Source organism: Drosophila subobscura, chromosome E (assembly GCF_008121235.1).
Source record: "Drosophila subobscura isolate 14011-0131.10 chromosome E, UCBerk_Dsub_1.0, whole genome shotgun sequence".
Taxonomy (NCBI): domain Eukaryota; kingdom Metazoa; phylum Arthropoda; class Insecta; order Diptera; family Drosophilidae; genus Drosophila; species Drosophila subobscura.
Genome location: NC_048531.1, coordinates 4,214,548 through 4,236,222, shown reverse-complemented (window position 1 = coordinate 4,236,222; position 21,675 = coordinate 4,214,548). Strand labels below are relative to the sequence as shown.

The window sequence follows — 21,675 nt, the reverse complement described above, 5'->3', positions numbered from 1 at the left end:
AAAAGAAAGAAAAACAAAAAGGATGTGTCTCCTCCGTGACAATGCGTAATTGCAGCATTGCCGTGACCAGGATTCGAACCTGGGTTACCACGGCCACAACGTGGGGTCCTAACCACTAGACGATCACGGCTACGAAGACACTTGAAACTAGCATTTCAAATAGCGAACAAGAGCAATATAGAGCGGTGGCCTTGCACTTCTTGCTCTCCAAAAAGATTGTGGAGCAACCAACAACTGCTCTTAATAAAAACACCAATAACAACAGCAGTAGCAACCAGTGAAAGTCAAAAGAAACCCCACTGGACTGACCACAAAGACAGACCCACAGACAGACCCACAGACCTACACAGACCACAGCCGATAAACAAGATTTTGGATCATAAATTAATTTGAATTTGCAATGGGGCCACAAAAAGTAAGGTAGGTAGGTGGAGTGGAGTGGAGCGGGCTGGAGTAGAAATGGGAGGGACCGGAACCGGCACCGTTGCTTGGCTCAGCATTTAAAATCGTTTTGCTCTCAGCAGTGTTTTGCTGCTGCTTTGTTGCTGTTTCTGTTGCTGTCAGTTGGTTGTCGGAGAACAGAATCCCATCGAACTCTGTGCCGGAAAGGCAGACAGGGGGGTAGACTGGGTTTCCGAAAGTACAAAGTTCTAAAAATACCTTTCTATGTATGAATAAATTCGAGAACTTTCGAAACTGAAAGAATGAATTTATTTGATTTGACTCTGCATCATTTCGGTGGGTGCTATAATGTGTATGAGCTAATTTTCAGACTTGTGAAACATGAAACATGCAGTCAACAATATTAACCATAGATATACATAAATATGTATGCACACGTTAACATAGTACCTGACGTTTGATGTGTCTCTCTGATCCATCATAATTCATCATCCTTAGGCAGGCTAAACTGCATTTTTTATACGCGTGTATAGAAATATATGTATGTACATATGCACACACATATGTACATATGTAAATATGTACATATATATGTATGTACATTATACCAAAATATGTTGGTTTTAAGCCTGCGGGACATACATACATATGTATGTACATGTGCATGTACATACGTAAGTGAAATTTTAATTAGCGCATAAAAAACGAGAAGGGACGTGTGAGACGCTTCTTACGCGTCACAACTTTTATACCCGGCACTCAGTACTACATCTGCACTTTAGCGGTTATTTGTCAAATTTTACATTTTTTCTTCATCTGTCATCTACATCAACAACACTACTCACGCCAACACGCTCCTTTAGCTCGCCACCCTCCCCTAGAAACACACACTGCAGAGTCAGGGCAGAGGCAGCGGCAGAGGCAGAGGCAGTGACGTGTCAGGGGCCAGGCCATAAACAGCGCGAAGCAGAGTGTGAATGCTGCGGGACGGGGTGGGTTTGGCCACTGAAAATTAATTTCTCCATTGTGGCTATAATAATGATCCAATCGGATCCCAATTTGGTGATCTGATAGATATGGTCATTCCCTACGGAATGGCGTTTTTAGTTTTCTGCTAACTGCAAAATTGTAGATTTGGGAGGTTTTCGCCCTTTTGCGGAGGCGGAAGGGGGCGTGGCTCATTTTTGAAATACACTTGTAACAGTGTGAGTATACAGAAGTCTGGATGCAAAATTTGGTGGCTCTAGCTCTTATGGTCTCTGAGATCCAGGCGCTCATAAGGACGGACGGACGGACGGACGGACGGACGGACGGACGGACAGACAGACATGGCTCAATCGACTCGGCTATTGATGCTGATCAAGAATATATATACTTTATGGGGTCGGAAACGTTTCCTTCTGTGCGTTACATACAACCGTTATCTGCACAAATACAATATACCCTATTTACTCTTCGAGTACCGGGTATAAAAACCTACATAACTCATTCAAATTTGTTGGTCACTGAAAAAATAAATATAATTTCTTTAAAATAAAAACTATTACGAGTACGAGTTGAATTAATGATGGTTTAATGAGGTATGTTGATGGTATTCCCCTCAGGGATATTTGCTGTATAATTGATTTTTTCACAAGGGGCTGTGGATTTGACTAACATTCATACATACAATTATGTGACATTTGAATTAGTAATTCCACAGCACACATGTCAACGCTTATAGGGAATCTCTTATCACCAATGGTAAATATGTACATATACATACATATGTATGTATGTGTGTTCTCCTTATGTTTCATTGAATCATTTTTAAATAAATATTTCACTTTCAATCAATATTTTTGAAGCTGCCTAAAACTGCGTTTTTTACGGACCAATTAATGAGTGTAAAATAAGCTCGCGTGCAGCACATATTCATATTCGCATTAGCTTCCTGAACTTTCCCTCATTCGACATTCCCATTTAAAAGTTTCGATTTGCAATAACCGAATCTCTCCAACCGAAACTTGAACAATCCAGTTTTATGGAATTTTTTGCATTTAACGATTTTGTAATTACCCATAAGCACAATATTATTTCAATGGTAGTTTTGTTTTTATTTTTTGAGCTATTTGCAAACGCGAGTTCTCCTTTTTCATGAAAGCGTGGGGTGGGATAGATGAATGAATGCTGGTCTCGTGGTTTCGGGTTCTTACCGACAAACAAAAACAAAAACGTACAACATTGAAAAGTATTTACATGGAAACGGAAAATCCACCGACCAGACAAAGACAGAATACACAGGGATTTTTCGCCCCATATTTTTTATGAACTGCTCTTTCAAATGTGAAAAAAGCTGACCGCTTTTTTTATTAAATATGAGTGGGAAAAAAGCACTCGCGCTCCAATAAGTGCGCAAAGGGTCGGATGTTTTGGGCTCTGGACCGGACGATGACGACTACATAACAAAGTCCCTCCCATGCCGCCAACTGTGCTTGCAACTAAATTCGGGAAAATTGGCATATAACTTTGCAGTCCTCAGTTCAGCCATGTCAAAGCGTCATGGCGCTTTTTACATATAATATTTGTAATCTATATAAACATCGATATGACACAAAAACCAGCCATTAAACCACGAGGCAGCCAACAATCACTGATGAACTTTGTACTAAGAGTCTTACCTGTTAAGATCTAACGTGCAGTCTATGTGCATGAGCTACCAGATAGTACATTTAGCGCCATTCTGTCTGTCGAATCGTTGGACACGTTTTTGCTATCTCAGTCTATGGTAATTGGTAACTTACACCATTGGCTATAAATATGGTTTGGTGCACGGCAAGCTGAATAGTCGGCAACAAAATGCTGTCGGCTACGGAGCAGGCGGCTTATGGCAGTATTCTGTCGCCATATAGCTTCGACATCCCTCACGCGTTCGTCTACAATGACAGCCCCTCCGCGGAGCAGCTTTTCTGTGGCCCCTACCTGGAGATGGCCATGAACTTTGCCGAGGTGAATCGCTATCGACTGCTGCTGGACGAGTTGGAGAGCTTGCCCAAGAAGTCTGCGATCGAGCAGGATATTGTCAATGGACAATACGATATTTCAATACACGGGGTACTCATCAGACCCGTGAAGGAGGAGAAATTTGCGGAGGAAATGCGTTACAGCTATCCGTTGGAGCTGATGATGAACTGTGTGATGGTGCCGCTGGACCCGGAGCTGCCCAAGTGGATGTACGTGGTCTGGCCCCTGGGCAAGTACATCTGGACCAGCCTCTTTCTTGGCATATTCTACGTGGCCTTTCTGCTCAGATATCTGCACTGGCGTGAGACGGCGCAGGCGACACGATCCTACACCAGGAACATGCTCCAGGCCATGGCCATCCTGATGTTCAGCCCCAACATGAACATGAATCTAAGGCTGAGCCAGGCCACATTGCGCGTGAATCTTTTCTACACACTGCTCTTCACCCTCGGCTTCATTCTCTCCAACTATCACTCCAGCCACATGACAGCCTACGACATGAAGCCAGTGTTTACTCGTCCAATTGATTCCTGGGCGGATTTGATTATCTCACGACTGCCCATCATTCTGCCCGAGTCGTTGCTGGAGGAGCTGCGCTCGCTGCCCATTGTAGACACTTCCCTGCTGGAGCCACAGTTCGATTCACGCAGCTGACAGGACTACCAGGCTCTGCTGGCGAGTCCCTCGCGCTCTTATGCCTATGTGGTAACGCAGGATACCTGGAAGTTCTTTAACCGCCAGCAGCGTGTCCTCATCCAGCCCCATTTCCGTTTGTCCTCAGTGTGCTTCGGCGGGCTCTACAATGCGATTCCCATGCGAAGGAATGCGACCTTCGCCCTGCAGCTGGATCGATTCATTCTGTACGCTTGGCAGGCCGGTCTCTGGAACTACTGGGAGGATGTGGCCTTTCGCTATGCCGTTCGTGGCGGCTATGCCCAGATCTTTCTCGACACTTACCCTGTGGAGCCACTGGATCTGCAGTTCTTTACCACAGCCTGGCTGGTGCTAGTCGTCGGCTTCCCCGTAAGCTTTCTCGCCTGGTGCATTGAGATTTGTATGCATCGGCGATACGCGAGGCGGGTCCACTACGATCGCTTTGAATGCTACGATGACAACTCGGCTCATCAGTTATCAGTTTGATCAAATAGACACATTAATCATTTTGTTTTGTCAGAACCAGAGCTCAAAGGGGAATGGTCAAGGGGTTCTTTGATGTGTAAGGAATGAATTTACATGATTTTAATTGCTGCCAAGGGAGCTCCCAATGGTGCCTGAGGTTAAGCTGCGTAACAAATCGAAATGCGTACCGTTCAATTATTTCTTGGAGCTTCGTTGGTCAAGTCATGCAGTCATCGCTGCTGCTACGAGTCGGTCTGCTGGCACTGGTCGCTGTTCAGGCTACAAATGGCTGGAATCCGCGATACGTGCACAATCTATTGACTCCCTTTTCTCGCTTGGGTATGTTCCAGGAAATCGTGTGGTTTGTCAGTCAAAAGGATAGCGTGGATGAGCTTGATCAGTTCGTTCGGCTTATGGGTGAGGCATTCGCAGGATCCGCCACACAGACAGTGGTGAACAACAACACGGAGATGCGAATGAATCGCTCACCCGCAAAGAGGAACCACATCAGCTTTGTGTTCACCACGGGCGTGGATGATCCCATAATGGAGGTGTTCAGAAAGGTTCTGCTGGGTCGCCACTTCTACTTTGCGCTGATTATGCCGTTGCAGAAGGTGGACATGAAGGATATGAAGCCGGTCCACGATCTCCTGCGCTTTGCCTACGACGAGCAGTTCTTCAATTCGATGGTATACTTCGAGACCAAGGATGGCTTCAATCAGCTCTTTGGCGTTTCGAAGTTTCCCTCCATGAAGTTTGACAATCGCACGGATTTTATGAGATACTTTGCCCACGCCTCAAAGCAGGTTATTAGCGCCCGATCGGATGTGGAGGGATTTCGTTTCGCAACTCCTTTGCGGCAGGATCTGCCGCATTTGTTCGAGTCCCGAGGTCGCTACGAGGGCAGCACATATCGGATAATAGACACCTTTGTCCGTTTCATCAATGGCAGCTTTAGGGAGCTGCAACAGCCACCCGATGCCCTCGGTGGACGGGTGATCAACATGAAGCAGGCCCTGCAGCTGGTCCGGGAGCGTCAGGTGGAGTTTTGCGCCCATGCCTACGCACTGTTCAGGGCGGATGATCAGCTGGAGAAGACCTATCCCATGCTGGTGGTGCAGTGGTGCCTCATGGTGCCGCTCTACAACAGTGTCTCCACATACCTATACCCCCTGCAGCCCTTCGATTGGACGGTTTGGTTCTTTGTCCTGGGATCATTCTTTGCCTTGATCTGCCTTGAGCTGCTGTGGCTCAAGATGTTTGGCCCCACCATGCCGGGTGTCCATGCAGCAGTGCTTAGCTCCTTCTGCTACATTATCAATGTACCCACGGAAGGACAGTTGCAGCGACCCTCCCTGCTGCGCTTCCTGCTGCTCTTCACGGTCTTCTTCCATGGATTCTTCCTTTCCGCTAATTACACTTCCACTCTGGGCAGCATTCTTACCGTGAACTTATTCCACGCTCAGATCAACAACATGGATGACATTGTGCGAGCCCAGCTGCCAGTCATGATCATTGACTACGAGATGGAGTTCCTGCTGGAGATTAACCAGGAGCTGCCCGAGGAGTTCCACAAGCTGCTACGGCCAGTGGACGCTGGCATCTTCGTGCAGCATCAGACACGCTTCAACAGCTCCTTTGCCTACTTCATCACGGAGGATAACTGGCAGTTCCTCGACGAACAGCAGAAGCACCTGAAGCAGCGCCGCTTCAAGCTGAGCAACATCTGCTTTGGCTCCTACCACCTGGCCTTTCCCCTCCAAATGGACTCGTCTCTGTGGCGCGACATAGAGTACTTTACCTTCCGCATCCACTCCTCGGGCCTGCTCAACTTCTATGCTCGCAGCAGCTTTCAGGCTGCTCTGCATGCCGGACTCGTCGAGCGCATCCCGGACAACCAGGAGTACACGGCAGCAGGAATGCAGCATTTGGCCATTGCCTTTATCTACCTTCTGGTAATGAGCGCCATAGCTGCAGCTGTCTTCACCATGGAACTGCTTAATTGTTTAGTATTTAGAAACCATTAAACATTGACAACATTTATTGCAGTAGGCATACAAATATACACACACTTCCCTCACACTCTCATGAATCTTCTCAGAAAGGATCTAGGCTTTCGGGTGAAAGCATCGCGTCGCCGAAAGGTCACATACTCGTACCATTTCATCTCCATGGCAAAGATGAGTCCGGCCAGCACTAGACCCAGGCACCAGGCACGCAGCATGCTCGAGAGGAAGCTCAGACTCAGGGCGATCGGCTCCTCATAGTGAACGGGAACTTTGATGCGATGCAGATGCACGGCTTCCCAGAACGCCTCGCGTTGCCAGTGATCCATGAGGCCCGCCTGCTGGGCCACCATAATGAACTCCTTCATGGGCGAGCGGAGGTGGGAGTCGCGGTGCATGGGATACACATGATAGTAGGGACCCTCGCAGATTTCCGTGAGCCGGAAGATGGGCTTCCGCAGGTGCAGCTGCTGCATGTCCAGGAACTCCCAGCGATCGGTGGTCACAGTGTAGCCGAAGCTTGTGTTAAAGGGCTCACGGTGTGTGTCCAGAACCTGCTTCTCCACCACATCCACCTGCTGCATGAAGCTGGCCGGGTACTGCTGCGGCGACCTGGCCATGCGATCGTGCTCCACACCCATCATGAGGATCCTCAGATTCGCCTCGACTATGTCCTGAACCGTGCTGATTTGCCTCTGCGGCGGAGCTGTGGTGAAGTAGCTGGTCATCCTCGAGATGTACATGTTGGACGTAACAATGCCCATGATGGCGAGCAGCAGATACAAGTAGCGCATCCGCAACGTTGGCGTCTTGATGATGTACGTGGGCGCCATGTAGGTCAAAGTGCAAACGGACTGCAGCAGGGCGGTACTGAAGTCGCGCGGCCGCAGGGGCGAGCACCACCAGATGGCCAGTGCTATGTAGAAGACGAAGAGGATTATCGAGAGCCAGACATTGTCCTGCAGCGCCTCCCGCATGTACTGGTCCGTCGGTGACTGATTCAGGAATGGCACCATGAGGCAGCAGTCGTTGATGCCAATCGGGTAGCTGTAGCTGACCACGTACTTGCCGAGCATTTCGGTGAACGAGTGGATTAGCGTCTCGTACACACCCTGGGCCACCAGATCCAGGAGATTCGTCAGGTTCAAATAGTTCGTCGACACGTTTGTGCTGGTGTCCAGGATCGTGGCGTTGACAAACTCAAGGAAACCCAGAAACAAGTTGCCGCTTGTGCCGTGTACAAAGTTGTTCTCGTAGCTATTGGTGGGTCGGTCGGACTTGAAGGCACGCGGCAGGTCATACAGGATGGGCGTTCTCACCACATAACCCTTCATGTTCTTGCTGTGCTTCTTGAAGAACTCCTCGGCTCGCCACGAGTCTGTCTTGTTCACTACTGTCGCCGTGGGATATGGATCCAGCAGGAACACATTGTTCTTGATGGTAAGCAGGACTGTGTTAATGAACTGCCTGCCCCACACCCAGTCGTAAATGTCCTTGATGTCGTTGGAGAACTGTGCAAACGAGTCGAAACTCTCCTCAAAGTCCCGAGTGTCCAGCGAGGGGTACAGTATGAAGATGGTTTTGAGCCAGCGAATTCCGCGCATAGTTTGTGCTGCCACTTCCATAATGGGGTCGTCACGTTCCGTTGTGTAGACCATCACCAGGGAGGGAGTACTGAGAAACTGTACCATCGGAATGGCGGCATTGTAGTCCCGAGTTATGATCAAGTTGGGAGCCAGGGGGAAGGTAGTCCAGAAGTCGTGAAAAAAGTCCAGCGAGTCCTTGTTTTTCAGATCCAGTCTCTCCGAAATGTAGAAAATAAAGTTCTTAAAGTGATACAATTGGGTAATCTCGAACAGCAGATCCAAGACGAATGTGGTGTTGAGCAAGTGCACGTTCCCGCCTCCAGTGCCATTTTGTGGCAACAGGACTCCAATGGGAACCCGCTCCTGGAGTATGAGCTCCGCTGCATGATTGTCCATATTGGTTGCACGAATGCCAACGGGCTACTGACAAGTTGAAGGACGCATCGCCATGTACTTGTGGGGGCGAACGCTCGGGCGGGGCGTGAGCAAAACCCACATTCATCAACAAGACAGAATTCGAGTTTCTCCATGTCAGGTATGGCCATCAAATTGTGCAGGAACGGCACGGGGCACAAATCAGGTTTAGAACATTTATCCCCGAAATTTAAATTGCTGCTAAAATGGTGTTTTGTTTTCTCAATTGAAAACGGAAATACTTTCATGCAATTATCAGGGTTTCCGGTGCCCGCGTTTGGTGGCTTCGCCCCTGGCTTTAAATGAGACCCTGCTAGTTGTGGGTTCATATTCATTATGAACTCATATAGACCCCTAAAACAATTTTATCTCAAGTGCAAATCAGGCATATTTGCCATTTAGCGGTTTATGCCACAAGAGCTATATAATTGGACAAATCGGTGCAGGTCATGCGATCGGCTGGCCACCTGCGGCACGTCGACACGCCTGCAACCAGCAAAACTAATACACTGAAAGAAATAGATGTTACATGCAAGGTATGCTCTTAAGCGCATTAATATCCAACAGATTAAGTGCCCATACTTGACATCTGCATTGAGCATATACATATATCCTTTCTGCAAGACACTTGAATGCAATCCTTTGGCTTCCTTTGTGCGTCACTCGATACATACATACATATATAAATGACTTTTTTGCCTGACTCGCTGCTAAACGATGCTGACCCCTTGCCGGGTTGCCATATTGCAAATGCTCATTAAATTTTAATTACCGCAAAACTCCATAATTGACGCAAATGCCACTAGCCAGCAGTCTTGGCGTTTGAGGCCACATGCCCATGCCCGTGCCATGCCTGGCTAATGCAATTAGGTACGCATACACGAACACACATACAAGGACACCCACACAAACACACACACATAGATAGATACAAAGTCATCGCAAATGCTTTGCGGCTTAAAATTATTTATGATTGATGCAGCCAAGAGTTCATCCTCTTAGTCGCCCTTTGTGCCTTATTGACAGCAACATTTTCGCTTTGCTTTGTTTGCCGAATGATTTGTCAAAATCATCATTTAAGGCTTACGTAACCCCGGCAGTTGTTTCGGATTGGCATTATGTCGCCATTGTGTTCTCCCAAGGCACCGCCAGATGCGTGGGAACACGGCCAGATGTACTACACCTGGAGCTACACTTAGTTGAAAGGAAGACCCTGGGAGACACTTCAAAACTCACAAGCAAAGGCCTCTCTTTTTATTTACTTTCTTAATGTTTTTTTTTTTTTGTTTGCGCCAAAAGCGTTCAAAAGCATTAGCCATGTTGTGGAGCTTAACGCGTCCTATAAATACCCTTTTTGTGCCGTTATGCATGGGTCGTGTAGGTCAAGGCATCAATTAGTATCTTTCACTTTACATTAACACAAACGAGAGCTAATTATTTGAGACATAATCTCAGCACACGCATGCATCTTCACGTCAGTTATGATGCCAGTCAAGTCGACACAATCTGAAATTAAGTTATAAATTTGGCCAGCCGCCAGCGTTTTCTGACTTTGGGGTCTCTGGTCTCATGTTTCTTCTCGTCTGTATCTCATTTTGTTTCGTTTTAGTTGCAATATATTTCAAGGATTTATATGTACACATGCACGGATATCGCTACTTGTGCATAAGAGTGGGTAGGGGAATGGAATGTGTTTTTGCCATTTCTAAGCGGAAGCGAAATACGCGAGAGTAGTGAGAGAAAGCCCTCGAGTTGTGGCTCCCTGCCGTGGCTCATGTCAAGTGCCAGCTGCTGCCCCATCCGCCGCTGGGGGCTGCACTTTCGACATTTAGTACTGCCCCATGGTTGGTTACTTTCCGAGTGCCTCGTGCCAGTTCCCATATCTGCCAACATCGGCCAGCAGCAGGTGTGTTTGACTGCCACCGCAGCAGCAGCAGCAGCAGCAGCAGCAGCAGCAGCATGTGTCGATGCGTGTGTGTGTGTGTGTCTGCATCTGTGTCTGTGTCCGTGCCCGTGCACTATGGGGCATTTGACCACTTTTCCTGGCCGAAACTCATTTGTCAAAAGTCAAAAAAGTAATATTTTTTTAACGGATATTCATAGGGATAACATCAGTCCGTAATGTTACATACCCAGAAAATTAACAGTGCGCACCACTGTTAAGATAACAGCTGTTAAAGTCAGCTGTTTGCTACGAAATTCGGAAATTTGGAAAGTTTGGAAATTCGGAGTTGTTTGCAATGTTAAACTCAGTGAAGAAGAAAGTTGTGGAAGAAGATGTCGATTTGCATTGCATTTAAGTGGTAATACCTGTCACTAGCTTTGAGACCGATAAGGGATATTTGTAGACCCTTTGAAGAACTTTTTTCACGGTTTGTCGATTAAATTGAACAATTCCACGGAAAAATTGAAACAAATCGTAAAAAACTGTGCAGATTGGATCAATTCGTGCTCAATCGTGCAATTATAATAACGTTGAGACATTTCCAGTATATCTGCACTGACGTGCAGTGCTATTGTGTCCAACATTCAACAAATTAAAGAAAAGAAGCTGCTTGCCGTTTACAAGGAAGTCAATGTAAAAATCCGATTATCTTCTACTTTAAAATTTTTAAAAATCCGGGCACAATTTTTTTATTTTAATATGGCATTGCTTTACTTATTCCCATCATTATTTGTTTAATTCAATTTAAAAATAAAATAAAAATTCGATTTTACCCTGAAGAAAAGGCGGTGCCACGCCCATTTTTTCAACATACCTTCCTTTCACTATTATAAACTCATATCAAAAAACTAAAACAAAAAATAATGTTTCGTTTGGAAGTTATTAATTAATGCCACAAAAAGTGGTCAAATGCCCCATAGTGCCGTGTGCCGAGCAACTAACTGTTAAGCGAAATTACCGCAATCTCCGCACGTCGAACAGTTTTTAATGCTGAAAAATGTATTTTCTAATTTACCCCTCCCCGCTTTTCCTGCCTCGCCCGCTATGTTGTCCGTGTTTTATCCGTTCCTTTGTCCATCCGCCCGTTCAGTTTTCGGCTGCGAGAGAGAACAGGTGCAAGCAATGGGCCCGGACTGGCCATGTTAATGAAAAGTAATTATTTTTGTGCTTAAATTCCCGTTTACAGAAGCCAAGGAACAGCTATAGCAGCAACTTTGACCAAGGGAATCAGAGATTCCTCGAAGGAGCTCCAGACAATCCAATCCGTTTCAGAGAAAAATGCAATTTGCACATTAATATCTCAGCTTTAGCTAATTTTCAATATTCAACTTATGAGCTGCCGGTGCGCCGAAAGCTTGCAGCTCCGAAAAAAGGCAATTTCCGTATTCTTTGATGCGTACTATAATGGGCTCTGCCTCTGCCCCTGGGGAGGTGGAAGCGAAAGGATAACGAGAAGGAAAGAAGAGTAAAGCTGATTTACCAACAAGGGAATATTTACGTTGTGTTGCAAGGAAAGTGCACAAGAGTGCCAAAGACCATAGTGATATTCGGTGCAACAAATACTTGTGCCGTACCTCAGGCACGAAGGTAATCACGTTACGTACACGTAAACCTCCGGAAGTGCTCAATGCAGGAACTTGACGAGAAAGAACGAACAAAAAACACACAAAACTCTTGACTAGGTGTGGAAAACCAGGCGGATCACTTATCAGAACCTATGAAATATGAATTTGTTGTTAATTATTATGTTAATTTTGGCAGAGAAGGAAAACATAAATACACGCTCAAAATAAACAAGTCTTAGCTAATTCGGAAAATATATTTACCTGGTTAGCTAGTACTTATGAGAACCGGGTAGAAAGGCGCTTTGTTCTACCTCTCATTGACGAACGCTTCAATTTCGCTTGAAAAATAGATACAATAATTAATTTCTCGTATGCACTAGACGAAAGGATACGGCACGTTTCCTATCCAACTTGTTTTTAGGGTAGTAGCAGGAGGATTCTTCTGGAAATAGTAGTTTTCTAACTCTTAATTAAGGGCGAACGAACATGTTTATTAACTACATTAAATGAAAAATAGTTAAGGCATTGCAGTAGCATCCCTTAAAAGTTTACCCACTTAGTCGGCATCATGGCATTTTGGCAGCTGGTGGAGATTTCTTTTCCTCTGTATAATTCCGCCATTTTATGCAGAGGAAAAACAGAGTAAACGAAGACACAAAAAAAATCGCACTTTGCCTTCACGCCTTTTCGCTTGCTTTGGCCTTTTGCCTCATTATACATATATCTCCCTGTCTCCCTCTCTCTATCTCTCTCTGTGGGCCCAGCAACAATTGCTTGCTCCGCGCACGGACCACGTCCAGATTGGAATCGTTTGCTAAATGAGTCAAGCTGGATGAACTTTTTGGCTGGTCCTCCTGTCTGGAGCGGTGCAGCATTCGAGTGCAACTTTCTGGCGAGCAATAATAATGTTTGCAATTAAACTAATGAAGACATTTGCTGCCAGCCCGATCAGTAACCAACGTTTCAGAAAAGTCAATTAGAATCCCTCTGTCTGCCCAGAGAGCAAGTCGGAGGAGCAATGCTCAGAGTTTCTAGGAAAAGGATATTGTCTGTGCAATCTGTGCCCTGGTAAGTGCCATAGTTTGACACTGAACATTATTAATTGAGTATTGTTTGTTATGACACTCGAAATGGAACAACATTTTGTTGCACCATGTAAGAGTGACACGCAACCGATGGGCAGGAAGAGTTGTAGGTACAGCGATGCCCATTTTTGGCTATGCCATTCATTAAGTGTGGCTCTATAACTGCAGTGGCGGCCCTCGCAATTGCATGTTTGCCCGGTGGTCTGTGTGCATTTGAAATGTGGCCTGGCAGGACAGTTTGAAATGGGTAAATTAAACCGCTGCCACCGCAGGAGCGCGCGCCGTTGTCACCAGCAAGCAACCGGAGGGATGGGATGGGAGTTGGATGGGACCGATGTCGAGTGGCATGACAAAGTTTTTGCCGCACTCGCAACAGTTAAAGCCACGCGGATCCTGAACAGGAGATACACCCAGACGGTTGCAGATGGCTACGGATGTAGAGGCTTCTGTATATAGTACAGCCAACGAGATAATGGCTGAGAACTAAGAGCATAGACGAAGAGAAATTAACATTAACAACTAACCACAACCAAATGAAAAGTTCTCGTTTTAAATTTTAATTTAATATCGTATTATATTTATTTTTGTCGCATTTGAAATAGAGCTTCTGGGGCTGCTTTTACAATATTTGTCTGCATGAAGTTTCATAACACTTCATCTTCATCTGTTAATTTGTATTGTAGTTTGGATCTGCAGTACCATTTGTTCTGACTTTGTAAATTCTGCCGTTAGCAACTGCACACATTGAAATACATTTAGAAATTTATTTAATTGCCTGTTGGACTTTTGTTTTTGAGTTGCTTTATTTATATTTATCATTTATCATTTATTTTTTCTTTTTTAAAGTCATCTCTGTGCCTTAGCTTCTTGTATTATTATCGTGTTTTTTAGTTTATTAAAAGATAAATAAAATCTCTCTCTAAAGCAAAACGTTGTATAACTAAATAATTTCTTTACAATTAAAATTATGCGCCAACAGTTAAAATGGTTTTCGCCTTTAAAGTATCCATTTATATTAACATCCATTTAATTAATTTATTTATTATTCGTTAAGCATTTATCATAATTACAATCTTTGGCTAATTTGACACTTAAAGCGGAAAACTTAACAACATTTTGTTGGTTTAATTGCCATTTTATGCATTAGATTACATGACCTTCATAGACACTTACTGCTAAATACAATAATTATTATTAATTTGTTTTATTCGTAACATTGACTCCTTCTTTACTTTTACTGTTACTGTTACTGTCACTGTCACTGTTACTGTTACTGTTACTGCTGTTCAATTTCGCTACTAATAAAATATACTTTATATGCTATTCAATTTACTGTTTACTCGTACACTCTAAGTATGTTTCTGATGGGAGCCGCCTCCGCCTCATCCTCAGCCTCCACCACACAGAGGGTGCACTACAGAGGCTGGCGGCGTCCTGGCCTGCTGCCGCTCAATATTTCATTCAAAATATAATCGAGTGGAGATGGCCTGGCCTCCCTTAGCGTATTTACTTTTACTTTAAGTTAATTTTAACGTGGTGGTATTCTGCAGTCAGCGTTTAGAAGAGATTCTCTCATAGTGATGGCATTCATTGGTAGATATCGACTCGTACAAGATATCTGCTTGGAAAGGGATTTTTTGTATAGTTTGGTTTGCATCTTGCTGGAAGAGCAGCTGGTGGGTAGTTTTTGGAAATTATACGAGTAGATAGGTGTGTGTGTGCAGGCAAGCAGGCTACGAAAAAAACAAGACAGTTCGAGATGGGAATATCTGAGCGATTTGAAATGGGGTTTGCTTTGCAACTGCTGTTTGTCTCGGATTTAAATACTTTGTGAATTTGGCTTTATACTTGACCAGGTTGCACCACAATTTACAAATTCGACTACTTATAATTGTTGCTCTATGTCCGTCCACACTCTGTTCACACATTCTTGGCTATCAATTGTTCTTTGGTTAAAGATCGTTCATCGTTCATCGTTCGAAGTAGCAACATCGAAAAAGTTGTCCAAAAGGATTAGCATATCGGTATTACATAGTGTATGGTATATATCTACACGTATGTATATAGTTCAAGAGTATTCATGCGGTTGGTATGCTTGTATATTATAGGTATGTATAATATCTGTATATATGCTGTACTCCTCCTCCTCTCTCTGTGTATTTTTGCTGTATGCAGCATACGTTCTTATCTGTACTGCATACTTTCGGCCTCCTCTCTTGTATATCCTATCGTTACACACATCATACATACATATGTACATATGTATGTACATATGTACCTATGTATGTTTTATAGTATATAGTTGTAGTTGTTGCAATAATAGTTGTAGTTATGTATATAGTATGTATATATGTATATGCACTATGTTTAGACACAATTTGTTCACAATTCTCTCTAAGTTTATTTAGAAATAGAGGCGGTGGCTTTTATTTGGACTCCATTTATACATTTAGTCAGTGGAATGAATTCTAAACAACAGTTCAATTAAAATGCAGAATTAGCGAGACAGAGGGAGCAAGGCTTTGGCGGCATTGACAGTAGTAGTGTATGTATTGTATCTTCTATTACTCTACCCTAAACGGCCTACCTTACATTCTCAAACATTTGGCTACACAAACTAAAACCCTAAAACCTAAAACCGCTAACACAAGCCGTCCCTCAGTTAACACAGTACATTTAAATTTATTTTACTTTGTTTTCTTTATTATGTATTTATGTATGTATGCATATGTATATAGCAAAATCACATTTGAATCATGTATTTTTTTGTTGTGGTGACAAATATCTAAATCACGCTTTTGAAATTGCTTCGTTTGGCTTTTATACAACGCTGTGATATATGTATTTTTGGGAGGGCGTGGCTCTTTAAAGTGAATTTTATGTTCTGTATGTATGTGTGTGTAGTATGTAAGCCAACACCCAGGTAAGTATACATACATATGCCTCAGAGGCAGACATTTATGGAAAACATCGATGCAACTTATTGGCATTTTCTGGGCTAAAGTAACTCGATTTGCACATGAATTGTGTGATGTCTTAGCCTAGGTATTTGTATTCATTAATATTCATTACTAGTATTACTTAAGTTTTACTTTGAAATTGACATTAGGATCATCCGCGTTGGCTCGCATCGTGAAATGCTTTTGGCCGAACTTCGACTTGCTTAAGTTCATAAATTATAGTTCTATAATTACACCAGAATTGTAAATAAAAGTGTTCTTTGGTGCAGTTACATCTACTCGTAGTTCTATCTAAATAAACTACATAAATTTATGTAATTGTGTATATATGTATGTATGTATTTCTGTATATCCAATAATTATTGTGCACTTTTCTAAAATAATTGAGAGGCAATTGACTCTAACCTTAATTTCTCACATTTATTCATCTTCCTTTAGGTTGGTGTAATTCTCATTTATTGTATTGGTTTATATTTATTTTATGTGTGTTTATGTGTGTGTGTGTGTGTTTGGCTTAGGGCTAACCTACATACGACTATCATTGAGTGCATTTGTGATGCACGGAAATACTGGAAGAGAAATGGGAATAAATCACTTGGAAAAGTGAATTGAGCAAATTACAGAGAATCATTTACAACATCTTTCCGTGTATGTTTCACTTATATTTATACATATACCTATAATGTGATTTCATTTCTTCTGTGGGAGTTTTATTTTACAACTGTTTGTATACTTTTCACACTTCCCTGCAAAGCATTTATAAAAATACAAAATAAATGATACATACAAAGCAAATGAACCCCCAAAGCTGACTATAATCATGTGCAGACACATTTGGATGTCCTTTAATTTTAGGATTACAAACGATTTTCAACAATTTTAATTTACATTTTGTGGTCATTGGCTGTCGTTATTTACAATTGGACTTTGTTTCCAACAAAGCTTCCAGCGCGTGTTTATCCCATAAATGTTCAAGGACTCACACGCACACTCGTATATCAAGGCTATATGTTAAATCTGTGTTATGTCATCCCTAACCAAATGAAACTATAACAAAACAATCATAAAATCTCAATCATCTTAATGTCGCAACTCATATTTGGTCCCTTTGCTTACATTTCGAGTGCTTCCTTCGATAAGCCTTTCTCTACAACCCCTCCTCCAGGGATTGCCTTTCTCAAGTTAATGTTCGTGTATGTGTATGCAACTGTGAAGATTATTAGTTAATAAGCTCTTGGATATGAGTTCTAGAAATGCGTTACATGAAGCGACAGAAGGGATATGACGGCGAAAACTCGAATATTTATAAACTACGAGCCGCAAATAAATTTGCTCCTACCCGCTGCCTAGGCAAACACTAGGCAAAAACAAGTGCAATTTATTTTAACTATTTCACTTGGCTGCATATTCGGGTGGACAAACAGTTTGGCATTTGTCATGGCTGCCCGAGCGCCAGCCACTGCAATCAATCAATGGCCACAGACATGGTCCGGACATGTGAAGTGCAATTTAACGCCAACTACAAGACAACAAAAAATAACTGAAATAATATTAATCCTGGCAGATAAATAAAGAAATAGCTATGCATATATGTATGTATGTACATTTATCTCTCCACTGGTACAGCATTGTGGTCTCTGCTGAAACAGAATAAATGGAGCATAGGTAAATACACGCTTACCCCATTAGAAGGGGGGAAAAAAAGGAAAACAACGGGCTCAACGGAATGACAATGGAAGGAAAACTGTCTGGGCTAAGACCCGAGATGAACAAAGCCAAAGGCAATGCATTTTAAATGGAATATTTGTGTAAGTCGTTTCGTTTCTCGTCCTCCTGTCTGGATTCGAAATGAAATAATAGACAAAGGATTACAGGGAACCAATGGACAATCTGCTACTTTGCATAGGGTTGAGCTTAAGTAAATAATTTATTGAGCCACAAACAGAGAGTCACGGCCAAAGACATGGCTTTGGCATTTAGATGACTGCTTCAGCCTGGTTCAGATGGGTGGCTCTGTCGGAATGGCTACACGCATGTGTCCCAAGTCGGTTGATAAATGAATATCTGAACCAACGATGGACCCTTCTTTCCGGTAATGCTGCTGCTTCCAATCGCAGCGGGGTGGGCCTAAAAAAGTTTTTCCCTCAGATTAGATGGGTCGGAAGACAGGCACGGCCGGCAGGCATGCGGCCAGGCGGTCAGGCCTTTTAATTAAACAATGCTAAATGCAATTTCAAAAAATCATTCAACCAGAAAACGATTCGGGAAAGATGGGGCACAAAACAAACAGTTCAAACATTTGTCGAGTCGAGTTACGCCGAAATTATCAAAGATCTAAAAGACCAAAGACCAGATTCATGAAAGGGCGAACTCTATGCTGTGTTCATTTGAAATCACTAAATTGTTTGTCGAATGGCTGCATTTAATTATTATTTATTGTACTTATAGTATGCCCACTCGCAGCAGCAAATGGTTCGATGGTAAATTAGATTATTACGCTCGTTTAATTATGGAACTTTATTTAATTATTCCAACGATTCACGGTTGAAATTTAGAGAGTAAAATATAGAAAAACTTTATAAGCCTAGGATTTGGTTATGCATTGGCTAAACTATTTGAACAAATGGAACCCGAAGGTACAATTTTTTAGGCTGCATTACATTTAGGGTAATAGTAAATACTGCTCGAAAGTCTGACTTCAAGGCACCACCACGCTTCCTTTCAGTGATCTGTTTAACATCCCTGATCGAGTGTTTTTGCTTAGATTTTTTTTTCTTGGTTCGTGTGGTATCTAATGAAATGGTTCGTAATTGCTGGATAGGAATTACTTACCGCATGCAGGAGGAAACAGAAGTGAGGCTTAACTGAGTAGTATCCAAGAGCAACAAATTAGCAAACTATTATACAAACATACGAAACAAAAGAGAATTAAATAAAGGACTATCAATTGCTTTGCGACTTTATTAATTATTAGAATTGTTATTGTTCTTGTTCTGGTTGTTGTTGTTGTTGTTGTTGTAGTTGTGATGGAGGTGGTTGTTACTGTTGTTGGATTGGTTTTTGGTGGTTTGTAGTAGTAGGTTATTTATATATGTAGATCTATTTTTGGGGGCTTGGTGACTGTGGTGCTGTTGTTGTTGTTGCTGTTGTAATGCAGCCACTAACTGAACTCTATCTTTAGTTGTTGTTTTAATGTTGTTGTTGTTGTTGTAGTAGTTGTTGTTGTTGTTGTTGTAGTTGCTAACTGTAAATATGATAAAGGTATAGGTAGAGTGAGTAAAGTGAGTTGAAATCGAAGGAATCGAAGTTTGCTCTTAAATAAAACAAGGTTTTCGTTCGAGTTTCTTTTGTGTATAAGTTTAAGTTTTTCATTTATTTGTTTTTTCGGTTTTGGTATTCTGGGTTTTCTTCTGCTTTAAGATCAAAGAATTGTAGTATTATGTATGTACTCGTATATTTTTGTATTTGTTGTGGCATTGCTGTTCTTGTTGTTGTTGTCTTGTGGTAGTTAATGTTCATGTATTCGAGAATTGTCTTTTTGTTAGTTTGCTGCAAAACTTGGCTTAAAATTAAATAAGTTTCAATGTTCGTTTACAATTTGTTTTTGTTCTTAGTTTTTGCAATTGCACTACAGCGATTTTTCATCAGTTTGCTTATTCTTGCTTTTCTTTTTCGTTTTCGTTTTCTTTTTTTCTTGTTTTCTGATGCTAACAACGTTTAATAAATAGTAGTTTTGAATATTTTTTGTTAATAATTTCTTATTTGTGTGTGTGTGTTTCAGTGTCTGTGTCTGTGTGAGTGTGTGTCTCTGTGTGTTGTGTGTGTTCTTGTTGAAGCAAATTTGCCGTGCAGTAAATGATATTTTGTTGTTTTGTCTTTTGTTTCTGGTTTCTGTTAATACTTTCGCCTCGCTCGATACCTACTTGTACTTAAATATAAGCGATAGATGGTCGATTGATGTACATTTGCATGTGTATATAAAGGTATATATCATTTATTTATATGTATGTATGTATTTATGTATCTAAGTATGTTTTTTGTGTGTCTAACTGCTGATTATGTCTGTGTGCCTGTTGTGTAAATGCGACGCAGAAATGTTTCAAAAACTATTCCGTACATTGTAGATTCAAAAATAAGTTATCAAAAGGAGTTTTGCTGTGATTATGTTGCATTCGTAGGCTTAAATATGTATTTATGTATGTATGTAGTATGTATGTCATGTATGTAATACGTGTACTTATTATATATGTATGTATTGTATGTAATGTATAAGTATGTATGTTAATGTTAGGTGTGTAAGTATTACGTGTAAACTACCTCCCCTATTTATTCGCTAAATGTATTACCATACGATTTCTTTACGACTTTCACTTCAACTAAACACTTAGAATTTCGATTTAAATTTGTCTCTATGCGATATTCCCCGCTTTGTTGTGGGTCTTGTGGGTCCTACGAGAAGTAGCCCCACAGTCGCGGCCTAAATAATGAGTACACAATGAATTCCCCCCAAACCGCAACGCAATAGAACAGAAAGCTTAAGGCGGAGACAGCGAAAATTGTTTGCTAATGCATTAAATGTTGACATCGTTCAATGAGATTGTTTTATTCGGTGGATTAGTTTAACAAGTGTGTGTTTGTGTGGCCGTGTGTAAAAAGGTGAGTATTCATTCGGCTTGTGTAAAACTGGGAAACGTCTTCCGCCACACAATCAACTCTAAATTAAAGTATAACTAACTAAACTAAACTAAACTAAACTAAATCGATTAACAGAAATTGAACTAAATTGCATCCTAACATTGCTATTACTATCAGATGAGAGTGTCTGTTAACTGAACACAGGTCAAATCATATTTATTGCACACGGTTAACGAAACAACTTCCCTGCTGCCCAGCGCTATTAACGTGTGTCTTTGTGTGCTTGTGCGTTTCCGGTCTTCGGTAATGGCTCCTGTTAGGGCTCTGGTGTGGGTATGCGCATCTGTGTGCATGTACAACCGGTAATTGTTGAGTGGAAACTACATACATACGATATATGTACATATGTATGCTATGGCCAGTTATCGGTGTCCTAAAGCGGCTTTGGCTAGACTCGAACTCCGAGAGCCAACCCAGTGCACCGACAATTGTGATTGCATCCACAGACATATTCGTACAATACAACAAACTAATTGGGGTCTAAGTATAGCAATCGTTCCGTAGAGTAGGGGGGGGGCTTAAAAATGCTAATAAATTATTTAGAGCCCTGCGATCCCAGGTCCCAAAGTCTTTGCTGGGCCTGTTTTGGGGGCCCCTGGGTGGGTGGATTATTTATGCTGCACGTCAGGAAACTAAATAATGTTTGCTAGATCCAATGCCTAATTCACTAATACTCGAACAGTGGTAAAATTAATTCATTTATTCTTTAATTTCGTTTATTGCATTTTCGTTTATGCTGCGCTTTCGCTTACATTTCTACAGACTGCACACTAAGACATTTATGTATGTATGTTTTATAAGGAATCTTCAATATATATTTATGTATATGTACTATATACGCATAATAGACATCTATTGGAAATTCAAACGTGCTAGAATTTGCGTGTGTATTATT

The 21,675-nt window shown here is 42.3% G+C and overlaps 3 protein-coding genes and 1 non-coding gene across 4 annotated transcripts; 2 read left to right on the top strand and 2 right to left on the bottom strand.

The window, feature by feature from the left end:
- Positions 1-58: 58 nt before the first annotated feature.
- On the bottom strand, positions 59-130 carry Trnah-gug. Its single transcript has one exon. It is a non-coding gene; the product is annotated as a tRNA-His (tRNA).
- Positions 131-3,240: 3,110 nt separating this feature from the next.
- On the top strand, positions 3,241-4,545 carry LOC117890500. Its single transcript, XM_034795393.1, has 2 exons — positions 3,241-4,014; positions 4,063-4,545. The coding sequence occupies exons 1-2, from the start codon at positions 3,241-3,243 to the stop codon at positions 4,543-4,545; spliced, it is 1,257 nt and encodes a 418-aa protein (XP_034651284.1).
- Positions 4,546-4,748: 203 nt separating this feature from the next.
- LOC117892598 lies at positions 4,749-6,551 on the top strand. Its single transcript, XM_034798937.1, has one exon. It carries the CDS (start codon positions 4,749-4,751, stop codon positions 6,549-6,551), a length of 1,803 nt encoding a protein of 600 aa, XP_034654828.1.
- Positions 6,552-6,601: 50 nt separating this feature from the next.
- Positions 6,602-8,512, bottom strand: LOC117890971. The gene has a single exon (XM_034796110.1). It carries the CDS (start codon positions 8,510-8,512, stop codon positions 6,602-6,604), a length of 1,911 nt encoding a protein of 636 aa, XP_034652001.1.
- Positions 8,513-21,675: the final 13,163 nt, after the last annotated feature.